This window comes from Diorhabda carinulata, chromosome 5 (assembly GCF_026250575.1).
Source record: "Diorhabda carinulata isolate Delta chromosome 5, icDioCari1.1, whole genome shotgun sequence".
Classification (NCBI taxonomy): Eukaryota; Metazoa; Arthropoda; class Insecta; order Coleoptera; family Chrysomelidae; genus Diorhabda; species Diorhabda carinulata.
In genome coordinates, this window is record NC_079464.1 from 11,113,788 (window position 1) to 11,137,493 (window position 23,706).

General features: G+C 30.2%; 1 protein-coding gene across 2 annotated transcripts; it reads right to left on the minus strand.

Annotated features, from left to right (window-relative positions):
• Window positions 1–847: 847 nt before the first annotated feature.
• Window positions 848–22,364, minus strand: LOC130894140 (carbohydrate sulfotransferase 11). Of its 2 annotated transcripts, XM_057800743.1 has the most exons (6): window positions 16,195–16,381; window positions 11,611–11,797; window positions 9,733–9,876; window positions 9,459–9,652; window positions 7,615–7,848; window positions 848–2,590 (listed from the first exon to the last, which is right to left on the minus strand). In XM_057800743.1, the coding sequence occupies exons 3-6, from the start codon at window positions 9,794–9,796 to the stop codon at window positions 2,174–2,176; spliced, it is 909 nt and encodes a 302-aa protein (XP_057656726.1). In that variant the 5' UTR covers window positions 9,797–9,876; window positions 11,611–11,797; window positions 16,195–16,381; the 3' UTR covers window positions 848–2,173. The 2 variants fall into 2 exon arrangements, 1 of the variants encoding a protein (XP_057656726.1); XR_009059295.1 differs by lacking the exons at window positions 848–2,590; window positions 16,195–16,381 and adding an exon at window positions 21,995–22,364 and having other exon boundaries at window positions 7,754–7,848.
• Between the last annotated feature and the right edge of the window lie 1,342 nt (window positions 22,365–23,706).

Genomic DNA, 23,706 nt, shown 5'->3' on the forward strand with positions numbered 1-23,706 from the left:
ATACAAAATGTGAAGTTAAATTACCGCAAATCACTTTTTGTTAACTGTCTTGCATTATCTTCTGAGAACCTCATGGGCTCGTTAAAAACGATAACTTTAAAGGACACAGTTGTTTTTGTATCTAATTGCTGGGCCAATGTTAAGTTATCGCTAATTAACAAATCGTGGAAGAATTCATATCCTGGATTTCTTACTCAAAACTACAAATCTCCGTAGACTTAGAGACCGGGCTTTTGAAATTAAGTGAGAAAATTATGAAATATTATACAAGACAATAATATTAATAATCATATAGAATAAACTCTCGGAAAAAATTGTAATATACAGAAATCTTTTTAAAAATTTAAATGACATTAATATATTAACAAAAATATTACCCATTTATAATTTTTGTCGTTAATTATCCGAGTGGTAGATGTGATCTGTTTGCAAAATAAAGAAAAATAACAAAAACTATAGCAACACTATTTTGGGCGTCACAATTGAATATGAAGAAATTGCGATTTCAATATTAATTCAATTTGTTAGTTTTTCAATCGACGGGTTTCAGGATTTTTTCTTAAAGTCGCCGGTTTACGAAATAACGAATTTATTCCTTTCATTTGCACCATACTGTATACAATTTTGTTAATGATAGTTACAAACTTTGCGTAAAATGAGTAAAAAAGAACAACAATGACAATTTGTACGAGAATTTATAATTTAATTATGCTGATGTTGCATCTTCGCATCATTCTTGACGTGAGGCTCACATTTCTATAAAAACAAAACCATCTATTTTTGTCACATAAATTGAATTATGTTTACGCTCAAATTTTTTTGCTCTAATTACTCTTAAGGATTCCACTTTTTAATAATGGAGCTGAAAGTGATCGAAACTTTATTTTAAAAAAATAGTACAAAAGATGGTACCTATTAACGTAGTACATTGCACCATTGACTAGTGAGCCACAATAGGGTACTTGCATGGTTTAAGAAAAAAATAGTTTTGGATAGTTTATCTAAAACTTTTATTATGTATTTTTTTATGTTTTTATTAAACCTTTAACTTTACAACTGAAAACCAATGAGAATACTTTTCTTATGTAGTTAAAAATTTGATATTTTTGCGATTTTCAATTGAATATGAATTTAGATATTTTTTCACTGTTGATTAAATATCTTACTTTCTGAGATTATCACATATCAATAACTTATATATAAGAATATCCAAAAAAATAAATACTTTTAAAAATATGCAAGTACCTTATTGAGTAGAGAGCAACTATATGTAATTACAGTTGAAACCTACACCTACATTCATAATATAAAACAATTATAACGAAAATTGACAGGTACAAGTAAATGAACATTTTTTAAGGTTAAGATCAAAAATTAATATGTTTAAAACGATAGAGGATGTTTTTAACACGTTAGCGGCAGTTTGCAATGTCAAGTAATATTTTGATAAAGACTGCAACAGGTCGAAACGTCTTTCAAGTGTCTGGATAAATTAGAGAAATATACATCTACACATATAAAGCAAGGTGGCGCATTTTCTGTTTGTAGTCGCTGCAAGGTTATTCAATTGCAACATTTGTTTATTTAAAAACTTCTAAAAAGCCTAACGGTAATAAACGCTCTATAGTCTCTCGCGCTGAGAGTGCGACAACTTTTTTACTTGTTCTATTTTTTACCGCGAAAAAATGCCTATCGATGATCTACATTAGAAATATGAAATGAGAATTTTTTGGATATCTGAAAAGCAGGAATAAACTATATCTTTTTAAATATGTAAGGACATAGTTTTGCAAAAAGCAACCAAACTACACGGAATTTAGTTATAGATTTGTAGCACCAATAATACAATAAAAGGGATTTTCTAGGTTTTTGAGTTATGATACTATTTGGGATCTGCGATATTAATTTAGTAAGTTATTCACGATAAGATTTTAGTAAAATTTTACATTATGATACATGAGGGAAATACTGTCAAACAAAGTCGAACACTGAGTTTAATAATCAATTAAGTTTCTTCATATGAATTTACAATACAAATAATTTATATATAAAATTCTATCGACTTTAAAATATAACAGCCTTTGTAACTCTTCTAATTTGTTATGTTTGACATATTTGATGTTTCAACACACCATGAATTAACATTAACTCTACATTTAATAGTTTTTTAATTTTACGCTAAATCATAACCTAATATTTCTTCAAGACTATAACCAAATAGTTTAAAATCCGCTTCGTACAATTTATACAATATTTCAATTTCATAAATAGATAACTGCTGGAAATAAAATTTCAAGCTATCCTTGGTTCTTTTAGACTTGGTTACGGGAAACGTCAACCTTGGCGCATTTACCATTCTTAAAATAGTCGAAGAATCTTCAGTGATTGTCTCATAATGGCTAATAAATGTGTAATTGAGAGTACAAGGTAGACAAAGGTTGTAGATGGGTGTCCAATGCTCATTTGAAAATACTCCTTCATTGATGAGGTATTGAATAAATTCTCTAAATGTCACATTAGCACCTGTTTCAAGGTCTTCCTTTGTAGGATTTTGGCGATATTTCTGTATTATGCGTTTTCCATAGCGCAACTAAAAATTTAAAACAAAAAATATAATTTTCGAATGGATAACAGATCAAAATATAACTTAACTCTTTATAACGATTTTTTCCATATTAAAAAATGAATTTGAGCCAAAAATTGGAGATGGAAACTATTTATGGCTCTATTTTGTAAATTCTAATAAAACTACAAATAATTTGATTGATTAAATACTGCTACATATTTAAGATGTAAGGACTAAAGAAAAAATTAATTTTTCTTATTAGAACATTTTCTATTTTGATTTTATTATTATTTTGATATTCATGATTAAGGTGATCTATAGATCAATATAAATAAGCAAATTGTTAGAGTCTATATCATATTTTGATAAAGACGTGAAGAAAAGTTGAAACGTCAATTTTTTCAATTAAAATTTTCATATCTCTTCTTCGTGCATTTCTATCGTTATATAGATCACTTTTAACTTTCCATAGACACTCTTGTTCCTTGTACAACTTAAAAAATCATGAAAGAAATTTTCCGCATAAGCCCATTTTCGATATTTAAAGTTATGAGAAAACAAATTTTAAAACAAGAAAAGTTTAAACAAAACGATCATACGGCTAAAATGTTAATCCAATCAACACTGCTGTACTGCAGCAGTCAGCCTTTTCTGTTTGCAGTCAAATCGTACGATTTAGTTGGATGCAAGGCCACACACGATCCAATTGCATTCGATTTAGTTGGATGCGACGAAATTGTACGACACCGCAGTACCGTGAGTGGCCAGCTTTAGCTTACAAAAGATGAACATGCCACTTTGTCTCGTTTACAAAAGGTGAACATTTCAATTTCAATTTATTACAGATTGTTTATTGTTTATATTTGTGCTTTTCAAGAAGTCGCTGACTTTTAGCCATGCTAATTACATAATTAAATAATAGTATTCATTTGAGATTTAAATTGATCTCATGATAAAGCTTTTGGGAAAAATTAAGTCCATAATCTTAAGCCAGTTATTCTTAAACGTCCGATATATCGTAAAAATAATAAGAAATTATGTTAGAAAATATCTATATACTTTTTTCATTGTTAAGTGTACATCAATATAAATAAAATTGTAGAATTGATAAAAAAAGCAAATGTAGTTCTTAATAAAATAAAAGCAAAAATGGAAAAACTCCAATTTTCTATAAAGATCTTGTAGACAACTTTTTAAATAAAAAATGAGTCTTTCCTCAAGCGATAAAAACTTTCATTATGCTAAAAAATTTATATTAAATAAATAATGTGAAAAATAGTAAAACTTAATTTTCACAACATTATACTATTGTTTACAGCACGTAACAATGCATCTTCACTCTTGCGCTTCCAGTTACCCGGAGCTAGAGTCGTTCACAAAAATCATGGCAATCTCTGTTTGCGGTCTTTGTCCAACTGGCAACCATGGATTTTCGTATTCAATATATATAGAATTTTAATTTTGTATCAAAATTAACAAGAAACAGATGAGCGAGGTTAATTTAAAGAAATATACCTGGCAACCCTAATGGCTGAGAGCTGGCAACTATTTTTATTTTAATTTGTTACATCATTTTCCTTCAAATGATTAAAATCGAATGAAAAACATATAGCTAGTTATATGAATAAAACTCTATATTATTCTTAAAATTAAAACGTAAAAAGATTATATTTCATAAACATGTATTAGCATTTATTTTAATATAAAATAGGATTATTGTAAACAACCTTTCAATGAATGTTAGTTAATTCGCTTGTGAGATTAATTATATTTATTAAACTTTATAAAATTATTATAATTTTGTGTTTATTAAATTTTTAAAAACATTTTCGAACCTCGAAAATATAATTAGCTGCAAGTTATATTAGTATATTAATTACTTAAAATTACAGGTAATTATGACTAATTTTTACAAGGCAACCTATTCTTAATCCGTTCCATACATTCTTGGGTTTCCTTTAAAATTAATTTTATCAAAAAAACAGATACCGGCAGAATCAAGCAGTGGGATCCTGTACTATTATGAACTACCTGAAAGAAGGTAGAACAAAAAATGTATGAAATGAGAGAAATAAAATTTTATAACCGAAGCAAGAGGCTATTTTTAGAAATGTAAAAAATTATAGCCTGATAGTACCTGGGCATACTTAAAATCTCATTGCTACCAGACTAGTAAATCATCATAATTAAGCCTTTCAATCCTTTGGATTATGGCTATGGCTTATAGCGCTTTAAAATCCTTTTTTTGAGGTGAATTATTCCCCGTTTTCTATTTTTGTTTTTTTTTTGTAGTTTATCGTTTGTCTTGGCTGCTTTTGTTATTACTTTCCATTCCTTTCGGTTCCGGTATTTTGCCCTCCAGTTCTCTATATTAAGTGCTCTTATGTCCTCTTTATTTCGTTTCTCCAAGTCTTTCTCGGCCTCCCTCTTCTCATTGGCCACAATGCGGTCCATTACGTTATTCTTTTGATCATTTTAGTTGGTTTTCTTCTCATTATATGCCCAGCCCAGTTGAGTTTATGTGCTTTTATGTATCTCACTATATTTTCCTCCAGCTCTTTCTCTATTTCTTCATTTTTTTTAGCTCTCCTTTCTCCCTCCTGTGTTGTGTTTGGACCTGTTATAGTCCTCATTATTTTTTTCTCGGTTCTTTTAAGTTCTTTTTCCCTTTTGTTGATTATTGTTGTTTCCATCGCATACGTTATTACTGGTGTTATATGTTTTTTAATAGGTTTTTGTTTCTTCCATAGGCTTGATAGTCGTTTTGTAACCTTTCCTTTATTCTGTCTCTGGTTGTTTGTCCCAACATTATTCCTAGATAGTTAGTTTTCAGTTGGTTTTCTCTCCTGGTATATTTCCTTTTTTTCTACATTTATTTCCAGTCCTTAATTCCTTGCTTCTTCTTCTAATTTGTTGATCGCTTTTATTTTCTTCTTCTGAGAACTCACGGAAATACAAAATAAAAGGGAAAATCGGTCTAGTTACATACAATATTAACTGGAACAGAAGAAGAAGTCATAATAGAAATGGAGAAAAACGATATAAATATATTGGGAGATAGCGAAACAAAAAAAACGGAAAAGGAACAATGATGATACAGAACAAATACCATATACACTACTGAAGGATGAAGGAAGGTCAAAAAGCAATAAAGAAGGACCTGAATAGGAAAATAACAAATATAAGGGACATATCATCGAGGGTAATTTACGTAAAATTAATTTAAAACAAATATTTCACATCATATAAATATATGCACCAGTGGAAGGAACTAAAGAGGAAAAAATGGAGGAATTGAGGAATGCCCGAATAGGAAACGACGATATAGGTTTAGGATGCATAGGAGAAAAATAAGAAGAAATAAAAAACAGGAATGAGAGAAGAATTATTGAAATCTGTACATGCAATGAATTGATAGAGTAAAAAAAGTACAGCATAAATACGAATTTATAGCAGAAAGAAGAGAAGTAAAAAGTATAATAGATTACATAATATGCACAAAGAAGATAAAGGGAAAGATAATTGGGAGACAGTAACAATACCATAAGCAGAAATCATTGAAGTATAAGTAATTGAGGTATATAAGGAAATACACCGATAAGGAAATAGGGGAGGAGCAAAGTGCATTTGGAAAAGGGAAACAAATTAAGCAGCTTAATAGAAAGAGAAATATAACATATTACTTTCATCGATTTGAAAGCTGTATTCGACTCAATAGACAGAAAAATGGTACGGGATAGTATGAGGAAAATAATAATCTCTAGAAAAATAACAGATAACAAAAGGAATATATGAAAACGTAAGACGGATTGTCAAAAAGACGGAAGTTTAGGATGGAGATGGGTGTAAAATAAGGAGATAGTCTTAGTCCTCTTCTATTTATACTTGTCATGGATAGAATCATAAAAACAACAAAAAAAGAAGAACTATAAACAGGAAACCTAACCTAATGTTACGAACTTGTCCATGACATGGACCGTGAAGCCGGTCCTGTACAGTTATAATAGAACTAAAATTTGGCGAATGCGGCGGCGCCTTTAATATTGATTTTGATGTATGTTTTTTATGAACCTCCGCAAGATGTTTGTTATTTTTAAGACGCAATTGTTGAAAATAAGTTTAAATAAATTTGGAAAAAAGAAAAATAGTACAATAATTAGCTACAGAAACCCAGAACCGGTAGAAACAGACGGATAAGTAAAGGCAGACGATATAGTAATTGTAGCAGATACATTTAAGAAAATAAGAGAAATTAGACACATGGATAAAGACAAAAGAAGGCATTAGAATGGAAGTAGATATCAAGAATGCAAAAGTATGTTCATGTTTCCTAATGTCAACAATGTAACCCTCCATATTAATACAATCCCGTAACATCACTTATCCCTAACCAAACGTACACCTTGGTTTTATGCAGCACTATTGTTCTATATACTAAGTAACATATATATTTATACTGAATATACTGTTTACACCACCATTACACCAACACTCACAATTACACTGACTGACAATAACCAAGTTATTGTCTTCAGAGACTGAAGGTAAACTGCGCGCCAGACAGTGTAATTGTGATTGTTGGTGTAGTGGTGATGTAAACAGTGTATTCAGTATAAATATCACCAATGGTTCCAGAAATTCCACCTTAGTTAACATATATATTTGACAAACAGGTTAAATCTGAACTAATGTGAAAACAGTATATTCAATCACTGGTAATCTTCCAGTCCAAATGATCTCCAGCAAACTGAAGTCGTACCCTTTGATGTGCTGGGGTTAACGGACGGAGTCCTTATTACTTCTTATTGATAGTGCCATACAAAAATTAGCCATGTAAAATAGAATTATTTAGTATACTAAATTTTTCAAAATCTGTATGAGTCAACCTCAACTAAAAGCGATTAAATGTGATAGATAAATTTTTAACTATAAAATTTTTTCCTTGGTCCATAAAGTAGATATATCAAATACCAATAAAAAACGAATTGTCTCTTATGTGTTTGTGATTATGTAAAAACCTTTGTCTCAAATGACAAAAAATTATTTACCTTAAAATACTTATTTTTCTGTGACTTGTCCATAAATTTATTCCTATAAGCCGATAGTAATCTTTCAAAAGGATGTCTTGCTACCAAAAACAACGTGTAATCTTGTAAACATTTTTTTATGTCCTTATAATGTAACTGGGATAATTTTACAGTTGAATTTTCCAGGTGAGCATCACTCGCTGATATTTGAATTGGATTAGTTAAGTTCGATTCTCCAGTCAAAACCATTAGAATCTAAAATATATTAAATAAAAATAAAATTAACAAGAATATACCTCCCTCCAACTCGATTATCTTATTAGCGTTACAGTATATTATTTTCAACTTTTTTTTGAAAATGAAATTCAAAATCTATTTTTTTTGTTATTTTTAATCTTTTAAAGAAGTCCCGGCAGTGAGCCCTTCTGTTTAGTCTGAATAAATATCTAACCACTCTCTTTTGTAGATTGAAGATTTGCTCAAATTGAGTCGCACCACACGAACCCAGAAATGAGATACGAGTACAACTCAATAAGGGCATAATAAACTGTTCGGGAGGTGGATAAGTTCAGTTCTTTGGAAACTGATCTTAGCGCAAAACAGGAGAAACTTAATTTTCTAGATAAGGCGGCAATATGTCATTTCAAGGACTTGTCCACAACAAGCCCTAAGAATTTTACAGATTCAACGACATATAATAAAAATAATAATATTCAATTCAGGACATGCTGCACACTGGTTTAATTTTGCTATGGACTATTCTAATTATTATCTATTACTATCACCTATAATTTTGTTACTCATTGTGGTTTTATTCTGTATATTGAAATTTTATTTTAATTGTATCTTTATTTAGTTATTTTTATGTTCGTTTTATAGTTTTTATAAGCTTTTGTCTACAAATTGTAACAATTTTGTGACAATAAAGCATTTCTCTCTCTCTCTCTCTCCCTCTCTCTCTCTCTAAAGTGGTAAGATGGTTTAATGTGCAATCGGGCAAACTCGAAAACATTCAGCAACAACAAGTCCATCAGTTCCAGGTGAGTATTGATTTTTGATGTCATTAATTGGAAGTCCACATCACCGGACAGCATGTTCCAGTTAGTTGTTTGAGAACCGTGTTTCAAGTTTTGAAAATTTCTCTTTAAAAGATATGGCATTATTTGTGATGAACATTTTTAGTACTGAATTTTACCGAAAATGTTTCATGATTGAAGAAACTGCATTAAAGACAGTCCAGTCGATGGATTCTGAATCATACAATGACACGACATAGTCTATGGCACTACAACTGGTTTTAGTTATTCTGGTTGGCGCCATTGTATGCATGCCATACCAAAAGAATTAAACATTGACTGACTAATTTTGTAAAGTTTTTGACAAAAATAGGATCATTATTATTTAACCAATGTTCAGTGATGGATAATTAAGCTCCATTAGTAAAAGATACAGTTCATCTGTTTTGTGTCTTAGGGATTGAATATTAATAAGAAACAGGCCGAGCATGCTATCGTTCAGCCTTTCAGTGGGTGCTTGCTTCTCTGATCGCGTCATTTTTACTAAAAAATTTTACTTTTACTAGGAGAGCCACTGGAACAATATTTTCTATGACTTTCCATAATTTTTTGAATCATGAATAAGAATTTAGTTTAATTTTTTGAACAAAAAATTATCCTTTTGACTCAACGGCGTCAGTTAAATTTTTACATTTATGCTTTAATTTTGAACTATTGTGTTTTAATTGCTCATCCCAATCCTGATGATAGTCATTAAGATATTTCAAGTTAGGTAGTTAGTAGTACTACTTAATATTGTAGAAGTACAAAAGAACTTTTTGTATATTTTGCATACAAGTAAATACTTACCCGTTTCCAATTTGTACAGGCCACTTTAGGAACATAACAGTAGAGTAACTTATGATTATGATCAACTAAGATATGATCCAGCTTATTTATACTCAATTTATTTTTATATCTCAAACCCATTATATCACAGCTTTCTATTACCTGTTCCTGTCTAGAAATTTGGTCTAGCCAAGGATATTTTTCACTTTCCAATGCTAAAAAAATATAATTGAAAGTATGTACCTATCTATATTATTTTTCATAAGAATATACCTGGATATGTAAAATGGTTTACCTGTTAGTGGAATAATAAACAAGGCTATTATTGGACTCCATTTTAAGTTTACTTTTTTTAGCATTTCGTGTCAGCATGACTCACTCTTTGAAGCTTCCTTTCTTAGTCTTTTCACGAATCTGATTTGGGATTTATTTACAATTCCTGAAATAAAAGTGTATTGAACAATCGAATAACATTAGAAACCATTTCATATTTTTTTCTATAAATAATATAGTAATAAGTATCTACAAATTACTTATATAAATGTATAAGTCCGGTAATTTACACATTCGAAGTTACATAAATTCCCACCAAGCTAACCAAGAAAATCAGTAAAATTGTTTAAAATATAATTAATATTAATATTTGAAGGTTCCTCGTCATTCCCGTATATGGAAAAAATTAGTTTTTTGCGATTTTTAGCAAATCGGTAAGTTTTATTATAAAAATACCTTAGACAAAAATTGAAAATTGTAGATCATAAAATTATCTATAAAAAACGTATCAATATATTTTTTCCTTTGAGTCACTGTTTCTGAGATATAAAGATTCAAAAAGTTGTAATCATCATAATATGCACAATTTTCCACGCCACCTATGAGATAGTGTACTTAGCCCGTTTTTTTTAACATAGTTACCCCAGTAGCCTATCTCGTGGGTCTGTTGTGATTATGTTTAATTTGAAACTATTGCAAAATAATCGAAATTAGCAGAGATTGAAAAGATAAAAGCGATTTAAATTAAACAAAAATTGTGAAATTTAATAATCCGGGTCATAATTTTCAAAATCTTTTCTTATTCATTTTGCCATTTCGTCAAAAGCGATAGATCGCATGTCGCCTCGTTGAAATCAAACGGATTCTCCACTGTTGGCCAGAGAACAAAACAGTCCGACTTTTTCGCAACCACATTTAGTGTGGCAAAAAATTGTGTTTTTTTTTTTCGGTGCAGATGGGAGTAATGTTTGAACGGTTTCTAATGTATTGTTATACAACTTCCAACCCTAGTCTATAGGGTCCAGCTGATAACCAAGTCAAATTTAAACTTAATAATATAACCGAAAAAGATGCTGATAAACAGCAACTGAGGTTGGAGGAAGACAAGTCAATTCAACTTGTTTTTTACCTTTACCATTTTTAATGAAATATGGATGTCGATACGTATCTAAGCAGGTATTTTTTTAGGAGCTCCGTAGATAAAAAGAAGAAATCGAATTCAGCGTGTAGCTTCACTCTTATTTTTTGGCCTAATTTGGCCTAATAACCAAAAACTAAAGTAGATAAAGCAACATACATAAACAATCTTAAAAAATCTTCAAAACAATTGATATGAATGATGTAGTAGGCTGATGTCATTTAGGTATTTGCAATTACTAAAAGACGTCAGTATAATATTTGTATAATTTAATTATGGCTCATTTGTCCGAGACTCGAAGAATAGACATTTTAATTATGATTAGTTGTGGTAATAAAACGATAATTCAAAAGGAGTTTTGTGAAATTTTTGATAATAAATATCCTGGTCAACACGTTTCGCAGTCTACAGCAAAATTGCAAAAAAAGTTTCGTAAAACTGGACATGTAAAAACTATTGAAAAACTAGGTAGAAATTTTCAATTAACTGATAAAAAAAAATTAGATGTACTTCTAGATTGAAGAAAATCCACATAAGACAACTCGAGAACTTGCCGCCGACAAAAAATACTACCCTTACAAAATTCAGTTGGCTCAGTTAAATGAAGATGATCCTGATAGAAGGCCCCATAAGGGTTCGTATTCCTATATCAAAATGAATATAGAAACACCGTATATATGGAACGCATAACAATTAATAGAATCCACAAAACAAATGAAATATAAGTACAGCATATTGATTGAAATAAATAATGTTACTTACCATAAGCAGACACTTCTTTCCTATCATCTTTCATGACCTGACCGGTTTGAATGTTTTGAAGGTAGAATGTCCTCCAAACATACCTCCAACTAATTTTAGTTTTAATTCTTTGACGTTGTTGTTTTAATGTGAAAGTTCTTCTTATAGCCTTTTTTAAATCCAAAACTGTTGTTCCCTTTTGGGGTATCTAAAAGATCATTATATATATATATACGTTAATTACTAGACTAATATCAACAAATATAACAAAACAAAAACAAACTTATGGTCTGTAGTAATAAATATCAACATTCTATTGGTATTAATCTACATAATTTGTGAATGGTTCTAAACTTGCCCGGATCTATTAGGTTTCTGCCTAAATACGACCCTGCCTGTTGAGGACAACAACGGAGTATATTTTTATTCTTAATTGTTTTTTAATTACTCAATTAACATATTCTGTCATGGTCACTTTCATGTAGAAATACTGGATAATCAAAAACATGAACTTAGTCATTCAAAATGATGAGAATCTGCAAATTATATTATAAAGGGTAAATAATAAATAAGTTATGCATTTTACATTGCATATATGCTCTTAAAGTAACATATCTTCCTATTATTTTGATTTCTATTAAATTTATATGAATTTTTTTTTCGTAGAACGATGAGTGTTATCAGTCTTTTTTTGTCATTACGATTATCACGTTTTGTGCTGCACACAAATTTTTATATATCACCAAAACAAATATAGCTCAGAAAAGATAAATCGGGAGATCTAGCTAAACATTTCGTTTTGCCTCTTATTTCTCGGAAAACTTCAGAAGTTTCCAAAGTTTATTTCCTCATAAACCACTTTTAAAACTATAACTAGTTTTAGTTGATACATTTACATCATATTACGAGAATATGTTGAAAAATTCTTAGCCTCCTATAAAACCAAACAAAATTTCAATGTCAAAATATTTTAGTAGTCAACATATTCTCCTCTTAATTGGATACATTTATTACAGCGAACCAGCAACGTCTCTAGACCTTTAAAAAAAAATGTTTCTTCTTGCTTTGCAAACCAGACCTCCACAGCTTTTATTACCTCCTCGTTGGAAGAAAATTTACGAACTTTTAAACTTTTTTTCAGTTGAGGAAAAAGATGATGGTCAGACGGAGTCAAATCTGGTGAATAAGGGGGGTGTTCTAGTAATTAAAACCCTAAATCACGATTCACGAATCACGATTTTTTGCATGGCAACATGAGAATTGTGTGCAGGGGCGTTGTCCTGCAAAAACGAAACACCTTTGGATAGCTTTCCGCGTCTTTTCTCTTCAATTGTTCCCCGTAGAGGGGTCAGTAATATCGAATAGTAATCTCCAGTTATTGCTCTACCCTTATCCAAAAAATCAAACATGATTACTCCATGGCAATCCCAAAAAACTGAAGCAAGAAATTTTCCAACAGATTTTTGGAAACGAAACTCTTAGGTCTTGGAGAACCAGAGTGTCGCCATTCCATCGATTGTTGTTTTGTTTCTGGATCGTAGAAATGTACCCAAGTCTCATCCATAGTAACAATTCGGTTTAAGAAGTCTACATCGTTTTCAAATCGGGCACAGATCGAACGCGATGCTTCTACCCTTGCACGCTTTTGGTCAACATTCAAACATTTGGGGATTCCATTTTGCAGCAATTTTTTTCATGTCCTAATTGACGTGAACTATATGGTGAACGCGTTCGTATCAAATATTCAGTGCTTCAGATATAAGTTTTAGCCCAATTCGACGATATGATAAAATCATGTCATGAACTGCAACGATATTTTCGGGGACTGACACAGAAACTAACCTTCCCGATCAGTCATCATCTTCAATGGAAAATTTACCTCTTTCGAAGCTTGCAGTCCAATTTTTCACGGTCGCATACGAAGGATATTGATCACCAAGGATGTTAAGCATATCTTCGTATATCTGCTTACCTCTTAACCCTTTTAAATACAGGTACTTGGTGATGGCTCGATACTCCAATTTTTCGATTTTCACAATTTTGATGGACATCTTTTTTCTTTTAATTTATTGCGTAACTTTGATTTACTTACTCTAGACTAACTAGATAAAAAATCTCATTCAACTATGGAAATTCAAGTACACTACTAATAGATTTTTCCGTGAACTCCTTGACTACTTTGGGAATCACTGATTTAAATGAAATTTAAATATATCCTATCGCATCTATTCAATATATCTAAACTTGACACAGAGAAATAATTCATGACATGTTAACTGCCAAAATCTGCTCCTTTAACAGGGACATGATTTACCTTCTGAGTCTTCTCCAAACCTCTAAAAGTTATCAAAAAACCAAAAATTCAAGGAATATCAGCTTATTTGAAAACCTCCCTACAGAAAAAAATATCATAGTAGCCAAGGGTATCTAATGGATTCCTATTGTTTTGGTAATATACGGCTTCAAATCAAGTATTTGATCAGAAATCAGATAGAAGTTGAAATAAACAGATTGCCGCAAAATTATAGAGCATAACAGTGCTCCATATCATTGGATTCAAACTGTAATAAATTATCTACGCCAGCATGACAATATAACAATCTGTAGAAATGGGACAGATTCGAGACCTCCTAGGAGTGCTGATTTAAAGCCGATGGACTTTTTTGTGGGACACTTTAAAATATAGGGTATATAAAAATAGAATAACTATACAGTGGCAGAGCTGAAAGAAAAAAATCGAGAGGAAACTAGTTTTCTCAAAGTGGTGCAGTACGAGAGAAAAACCGAAGCATGGAGAAAATGGGGGATACATAGAGAACAAATTGTAAAATTCCGGTCTTTAAATATGATTCGGGTATTTTAATCAAGTATGTTTTATTAATTTTCTGCATATTCATTCTTTAAATTGAACGCAATAAAATATCTATAGGGTGTTCCATTTAAAATTCCAAAGTTTATGTCTATGTTACCGGAAATGTATGTAAACCGTCATTGTATACAATTCTTACGAAATGTACGTAATTCCTAAAATCGCACGGAAATGTGTAAAATAAATTATATTAGACACATTTTCCTAGGAAATCTATACATTGTCTAAATAGTAATCAGAAATGTAAATATTTGAGATGGCTACCGAACCACGCATCGCGCTTATGAAAGAACACGCTAAGAACACTGCTTATATTGAAGATGAACCTTATAAAGGGTTAATTGAAGAAGTTTCCATGGCAAAAATAACAGCTAGAAAGAATTCTCGTGATTATTGGTCATTGCGGCGATACAATTTTATATTTTACGATATGACTGTTACCTGAACGTTGTTGTCTCAACGAGTGCTTTAATAAAAATTATTATTCTCATTTTAATAACGTGGTTTATTACAGAAAGTATTATTTCATAATAAAATATTGGAATTATATACAATTCCTAGGACATTTATGTATTAAATAGTTTTTGAAACAATATTTTATACATTTCCTAAATAACTTATATTATATTATATAAATTTCTTAGGATTTGTATACAATTCTTAGGTTTCGTACATTTCCGGTAACATCTATACTGAGGAATTGGGATACCTTGTATAATCCAAAAGTCAATAATGTATAAGCTCCTTTAAATACAAAGAACTTTTTTGATTAAAGTTTTTTCATAACTCTTACAGGTTTTGAGAAAAGTATATGGGTCACCTTACGTTTGACACCCTGTACATATTAAACTATAATGTCAATGTCAAGTCACATTATTTTGATAAAGACCGAAATAGGTCGAAACTTCAATTTCTTATCTATTTTAAAAACCAATAATCTAAAGGCTGTCTTAAACTGGAGGGTAAAAATTTTTTTTTGTTATTTCAATTGTTCGTTAACTGTTTTTTAATGTTCGATTAAAAAATCTTTTTGTTTTTTTTAATAAAAATCAATTTTGACCCTTAAGTTAGCGCAAACTATAGATTTCTTGTGTTTTCTTTTTAAAACTTTTTAACTATTTATTCGTGCGATTAAAAAAAATATCTGTTCGGCCTTATTCGTTTTATTTTTATTTCTACACCAATTAATATTCTTACTGCACGTGCGCAATATAGAGCAGCGTGACTCTTCCCTTGCAATGATCTCCAAGTAACTATTACATTTAAATTGAAATCTACATTTAGAGATAAATATATGTAGAAAAATTGTTAAATGTAATCAAAATAGTTTTGTTGAATAAAGAAACTATTTTTAAAAACTTTTATTCACAATAATACAACAATTTTTTAATTTTGAATGAATTACATTACTTTCAAGAAGCTGAATGAATATAAACTCTAAACTACTAGAATATTAATCCACCTGGCTTTAGGATTATTCACCCTGTTTCGAGAGTCTATTTAGCCCTTCATTAATCTATTTTGTACCATCCTAACTTACATTGAAACAGGTTAGTTAAATATCTAGAACACAAAAAATTGAGCCTTTTATTTATAAACCTATTAACTACGCAATTTCAGTTTTGCGATAGAAGATGCTTTCTCCGTATAACGTTTTGCCTATTTATTTGGTTTTTCACAAATCCACAAAGACTTCTTTCAACTATTCAGTAATAATTAAATAACCTTATACTTACAGACGTAAACGAAGCAATTAAAAATAAAAACCCAACTGACGTGTTCAATTAACCACTACTTAATAGCTATTCAATATATCTCGCACTGGCAAAACCCAATAATAAAAATAAATGATGTAATTACACACTCCACATTCACTAACAAGTTTTAACCAATCTTGACATACATGCTAAAATATATTTTATATGCAAACACGAAACAAATCTAAAGGTCAAAGAATATTTTATCTAAACTTTATCGAACGATTTGACAGAAACGAATTGCTTTTTTTAAGTAGATAAATAAAATAACAGTTTTTTAAAATTATTCCACAAGCACTCAAGATTCAGTCAACTGTCCTTATAGATAAATCATTAGAACCTATTTTTTGTAAGAACATATATCAGATAAACTAATAAAACAAAGTCTTTAATAAGGTTACTTTTATAAATATTCTATGATGTAAGAAGGTAACAAATTGAGAATACTACCAATCGAAAAATATATAGAAAGAACCAGTATATTATTATTCGAAAATTATAAGATATCTGAGCAGCAATCAAAGCATTCCTTATAGTCTCTGAAGCTTGGGGGTATGTACCATAACATTTTGAATAAAGTAAGAAAAATAATTTAGTCGAAGTACAAGTCGCTAATTTTCAGTATCCTCATCCCTATTTCATTCCAATCTGTATAATCTATAGAATATTTTTTAGTATATCAATTTTGTAATATGAATGTAAAAAAAATTAAAACTAAAATTATGTTTTATTTTATATATACAATGCGGTATGTATGGAATAAATTCAATTTTAGCGTTATTACGTACTATGAGAAAAAAACCTGAAACAGGTCGATTTTTATTCTTAAATTGACAAATTGAGGCATGAAATTATTATCCCCCTCTGAATTATAAGCATCCCCTCGAAAATTTTAAATAAGAAAGGGGATCGTGTGGCACTTTGTTGGAAAGGGATTTCAGTTCTCGGTTCAGCAATACAAAGTTTTTTTTTACATTTGGTGCAATTATAACTTAGGAAATTACTTTCTAAGAAGTAAAATTTTATTAATGCCTCTATCTCAAAACTTTACATAGGAAGAAGATATTGGAATTCTCGTACAAAATTTTGTATGACCTCAGGTATCATTAATAATAAAATTATTGGCCTTTTTTTTTGAGGGCGCAGTTAATGGTGAGGTTTATCTAGATTTTTTTATTAACTTCTTAGTGCATTACATTACAAAGACTTTTTCCTGATATTAATCATCCAGATATATTTTCTACCAACAAGACGGAGCTCCACCGTATTTTGTACGTACTGTTAGAATTATTTATTATTATTATTATTATTATTATTATTATTGTTATTATTATTATTATTATGCGAAAGACTTATACACTACTCAGCTTAGAGCCGGTATTATTTACCTATCCCGGATACAAAGTATCAAAATGATTAGGCTCGGTTCACATAATGAACTTGCGCACTGTGTGGCAAGTATTCAGTATTACAGCCTTCTGGATATCGGCGAAGGTGTTTTTTGGTAATCTCAGTTTGGCGATGCTATCGTGCAGGGTCTTAGGCACGACGCCAGTTGCTGACATAATAACTGGGACTATTTCCAAATTTTCGCTGTGTCACATTTGTTTAATCTCAATTGCGAGATCCCCGTATTTGGCCAGTTTCTCCTGGTGTTTGTTGAGAACGTTATGAGTGTTCGGTATAGCTACATCGACAAGAAGGACTGAATTGACTCTTCTATTAACCACCACGATGTCAGGTTTGTTATTCGTCACCTGTCTCTCGGTGATAATGGACCTATTGTAGTAGAGTCTAAAATTGTCATTTTCGAGCACCTTCTGCAGCTGGTACTTGTAATACGGTGTATACGTATTGAGAAGACCGAACTTGTTGGCCAGTTTCTGGTAGATTATGTTGCACACTTGGTTATGCCGGTGTAGATAGTCGGTATTAGCTAACACACTACAAGCAGATGTTATATGTTGGATGGTCTCTGATGTTTGTTGGTACTTTCTGCATTTGTCAGATTGAATGTTCGGATCCTTAATAATATTTTTCTTGTAGTTATTGGTGTTAATCCTTGATCCTGGATAGCCATCATGAAGCCTTCAGTCACTGAAAAGAGATTGCCGCTAGTAAGCTATGTGTTTGAAGCTTCCTTGTCAACATGCAGTTGGTTGAGGTCATGATGATGTCTACCGTGTCCACTGTTCCAGCTTCTCGGTGTCCAATACTATATTTAAGCGGAGTTGAGACTTCAGATTTAATATGAAAGAATTCACGTAGTTTCATTACCCGTCGAGAGTGCAGGTTGATAAGGTCGATCAAGCCTCTTCCACCCTCGTTTCGGGGTAATGTTGTTCTAATAGTGAATGACTTCGTGTGGTGGTTGTTGTTCTTCGTCATCATTGTTCGTGTCAACCTCTGAATACCCTCTAGATCTGTTTTCGTCCACTTCAGGATTCCAGAAGAGTACGTTAAAACAGGTATGGCATAGGTGTTGATTGCCTGGACTATGTTGCCTGCGTTTAATTCGGATTTCATAAGTGACTTCACTCTTTTGGTGTATTGATCCTGGATTCTAGCTCTTGCCTGCTTGTGGTCCATCAGCTAAGCCTGTTGAAATCCTAGGTATTTGTAGGTTTCTCCGTTTTCCATTGCCTGTACGATATCTCCGTTGGGAAGTTGCACATCTCCGTTCATGATAATGCCTTTCTCGATATGTAGAGGCTTGCACTTAGACAGTCCAAACTCCATATGTATATCGGTGGAGAATCGATGTGTTATATCCAGAAGGTGATTGATTTGATGCTTATTATTATTATTATTATATATCGCCTCGGTTATTGTCAAGAAGTCAATGGTGGACATTTTGAACATTTAATTTAATTGTAAAGTACATTAAAAAATACATTCTAAATATTATGTGACATTATTATCTTCATTCTTCTTAAAAAATTATGATAGAGACATTATCAAAATTTTACATCTTAAAAATTAATTTTCTCAGTTGGCATCAAATTCAACAAACTTTATATTGTTGAACAGAGGACTATAATTCCTTTCCAACAAGGTGCCACACGACCCCCTTTCATATTTTCATACTGTAAATTGTCAATTTAAGAATAAAAATCGATCTATTCCAGGTTTTTTTTCACATAGTACATAATTGTAAAGTCTTCGCCAGCTGCCAGCTATATTATGAGCGATTTCTTATTGGGAACGTGGTAATGAAACACCAAAGTAGAATAACTTTAATATATTTTCCAAGAGTTCGAATACTTATTCGTATTAATTCATAAGTTTCAAAATTCAATGTTCAAATAGACGTTGATAGAAATATATAATTTATAATTAAGCTACTGATTTTTAGATTAATTGAATCAATGAGTTGAGATATAATATCTCGTGTCTAAACTTTACATTATCTTTATCAATTCACGTTTCCATAGGTAAATGCTAGTTATACATATATAACTGTTGATAAGTTTGGTCATATAAATTTAAGGCATTTATCCATAATTTTGATGATCATTAGTCAGGTAAATACTATAGGAAGTTATGCAGAAAAATGGGATTACATTAGTCAGGGTAGTATTTTTTTGGCCCATGTATCAGTTACAGAAGATCATTAAACTAATACTGGAGAATTTGATTTCAAATTTTAAGATTCATGAAATGTTTATTTTGTAGATATTTTCAAGTTGAAAATAGCATTTCACAATGTTTATTCTTATTATCTATGAGTGTTTTGTTGATTACTTAGACATCATTATCAATATAGAGGGTGTTAAATAACTGAAGAAAGCCCTAATATTCGTATTCTATGGTTTTAACCCAACATTCTGACTGGGCTAGAATAAATGCTGGATGTGGTAAAAGTCCAATACCACCAAATTCTTAGATCTTATTCTGGGTAAATTTCGCTGTACGTTTAATCGTCAATAAACAAAGAGAGAGTGATGAAAAGTTAAGCAATTGTATTCTTCATAAAATTAAAAATAACAAGTTACAAATGTTAAAATTAAGGCGGAGGAATTTTCACATATGAAAAATGACTTATCCTCAAATAGAGCAGAGTGCTTATAAATAAAGCATATCTGGAAATATCCATTAATCGTTTACTTTCCGCTGGTGTCGAATGCATTATCACTATTACACACAATTTTATAAGTATTTCTCATTTGCCAACTTCATGTTGGAGGTATGTTCAATATTTCTGAGACCTTCAAAAACAATTTTATTCACTTAAACACATCACTATTTTTGCTGATTCCTAAGCCTCCATAAACTATTTGAAATCTACTGATTATTCTCTCAACAACTAAACACCAATCCTTTTGTGGTACAAAAAATATCACACATCAGCTTTGATGAAACTGCTTACCTACATGTCAAAAAAGCTCTCTCATTATAATACAATTTCGACAAGACATGATTGAAGACCTTGAAATAATCTTTTGTTTAAACAACTCGCCATTTCATTACAGTACTATCAAACAATAGTATATTAAATTTGAGACATCAAAACATAAAACATTTTTCCTCAATATATATCCAAATATTTCACTAAATTAAAATCTTAAACACCAAAAAACAAAAAAAGTAATATTATATATCAAGTGCCTTGTACTAATTGTATTTAGAAAATACACTAAAAGGTCATCAATATGATAGAAAAAAATAAGAACTGCATTAACGAACCATGAAATATCAAAAAAACCTAAATTCAATTATAAAGATTCAAAAATTCTTGGAACGGAATCTAATACACGAAAAAGAAAATTTTTAGAAATGGTTTAAATTCATAAGAACAAAGAAGCTTACTATTTTGATGTTCATGATGTAGGTAATCTATTGATTAATATAAATATGCAAATTGTCAGTGTCAATATCATATTTTAATAAAGACTGAAGTTAAGTCGAAACGTCAATTTTTTATCAATCTTTCAAATATTATTTAAAAAAAACTAATTCTAAACAAGAAAATTGCAATATCAAGTCTAGTTACACTACACAAGGAGAATTAATAAGTATTGCAGTTAATAATAAAAGCTAAAATCCCAACTAAAGAAAGTGCTGGATGGAAAAGATGTATTGGCTAATGGATGTTAGAAAATACTTTAGGTACTTTTCCAATCAATTGTTCTGAGTAGCAATAAAAGATCTAATTATGGTAATGACTATTGACTATGAGAGATGACCCTTAAAAAAATTCATTTTTAAGCAGTTGGATTGTATACTGGTGGCCTACCTATACTAATAAGAACCATTAAGTTACTTTGATTAGATTATATAAAATTATATTATATATATATATATATATATATATATATATATATATATATATATATATAAAATTATATAAAATAATACTTAATAATATCAAGATATTACTTTCAAGTGGCTTATTTCAATTTAAAGTGACAGAATCCTTTTTTAAAAAATATTCCAAGCCATGTTATTTGTTAACAAATAATAATAAAGTTGCCATGTTTTTTCAAATAATTTAAGAAATTAATAAATTGTATCAAAGTAATAAAAAATTCAAAAATTTAGAAATTTTCAGGTGTAGGACAAAATTTTGAATAACATAATTTATCAATATTTTCACTAATACAGTTATGTTACCTCAAGGCTAGTGAGAAAATAAATATTCAGAAAGGTATTTTAATATTTTTAAAACTTAATTAGTCAAATTATAAAAAATTATTTTACAAACAATTACATGATAGAAGGTCAGATTTGTTCATATTACCATAAGAAGAGAATAAAATAATTTGAATAAATTACTTACGACAACATTTAAGGGAGACTCTGAATATCGGTTAACAGTGACAGTTATTGACTGACCCTGGGCAACAGCAATTTGTGCTAAAACTTCTTCAAAAGTAGCATCGGGTGGTAAATCACTAAGTAGTGGATCAGATGTAATGAGTCTCCTTATACTACTTTGTGTAATCTCTAAAAGATCTTCATGAGACAAATTTTCTGTTTCTTCGTCCCAAGTTGATTTGTTTTCAACTTCTTTTTCGCTCATGCTTACAATTGAATTCTAATACATACTCAATACACAACTTGTTTATAAAAAAATAGGTACGATGTTTTAACCCCACTTCCAATGAAAATAAAAATTAATACTTTGAACTTTGACACAATATGTTTGAATAACAACCGAACTTGTGCAGATTAAATGTGTACCAACCTAGGAAACTGAAAATAGCCAACGCTATGACTCTGACGGACTGTTTTTGGATGGATAATTGAGACGAAAGTTTCACGTCATTCCAAATAGATGTATTTAGGAATATAATATTGAAAGTTTCTAATAAGAGCTATTGGATGTTAATTCTATCCCAAATTGTATCATATACAGTTGTAGATATTATCGAAGATCAGTAAATGGTACCGCTACCACTGCCTAAAATATCTAACTATAAACTGTGCCTCTACTTACTTTACATCAGAGAGATTAAGATTTGCTTGAATCACATGAAAAAATTTTGTAAATACACACTCTCAATTGGTTATTGAAGGATCAAAAATGATCTAGGAACAAATTTATTTCCAAATAAGTGTTCGGATTACAATTCTACCTGAGGTTCGAGCCTATGAGGTAGGCCACCAACCATACATCTTCCGCTTAATGCCATACATCTTCGATTCATTGGACTTTCCAATATCAAACGGATCTATCAGATTCTAATCTCTTTCAGCACACAAACGGTTTCTACTGTTAACCTTCTAACATATTATGTTCTTTCCTTGAAGAATTATTCAACTTATCTTGAGCATACATACCTAATTACATACCATTACGTCATAATCTTTAATTATAAGTTCATAATATTTTTTCAAATTCAATTAATTTTTATTTCTAAACAAAAAACTTATTTTGTTTAATTTTTTCAGCTTTACATTAAAAATAATATATTTGATTGGAATACTATTAAATTACTTTCCTCGTTAACTAATAATAGCACAATTTTTCAAAGCCGAATCTGTTCCAAAGAGAACGATAGCCACAGAATAATATACTTGTGGTGTTATTCTGGGCTAAAACCGGTTTGAAATTCAGTGAGATCCATTTTAGAACAATTTCTCACTAGTTTTGTATTTAGTTATCGTTTTAAAAAATTGAAATACTTTAAATTTTGCTCATTCAACGTACTAACGTTAGTGTGTACACTGAATAAAACATTGTACCTTTTTGGATTCATAAGATACGTATGCTTTTATTACCATATCACAGTATTATGTTTTCTCATTTGTTATTGGCGTAATAAATATTTACTTTTGCGGAAATATACATACTAATAATAGTTAAACGATTACCACACGTGAAAGGATATCATTTATGATAATCAATGAAACTAATACTCACTGAATATTTTTTGCTGTGTTAACTATACTATCAAAAAATATAAAACACTAAACAAATACTAAAGCATGAAATATTTTACAAGAATACTGCTCTACAAACATGTATTGAGTTAAATTTTTTACTGC

Bases quoted from the DNA above. Each gene is read 5' to 3' on its own strand.
- LOC130894140 (XM_057800743.1), bottom strand. From the start codon at position 9,796: ATGCTAAAAAAAGTAAACTTAAAATGGAGTCCAATAATAGCCTTGTTT. The intron at 9,653-9,732 runs GTAAACCATTTT...ATATTTTTTTAG, and splicing joins GTTTATTATTCCACTAACAG to CATTGGAAAGTGAAAAATAT. The intron at 7,849-9,458 runs GTAAGTATTTAC...AATATATTTTAG, and splicing joins CCTGTACAAATTGGAAACGG to ATTCTAATGGTTTTGACTGG.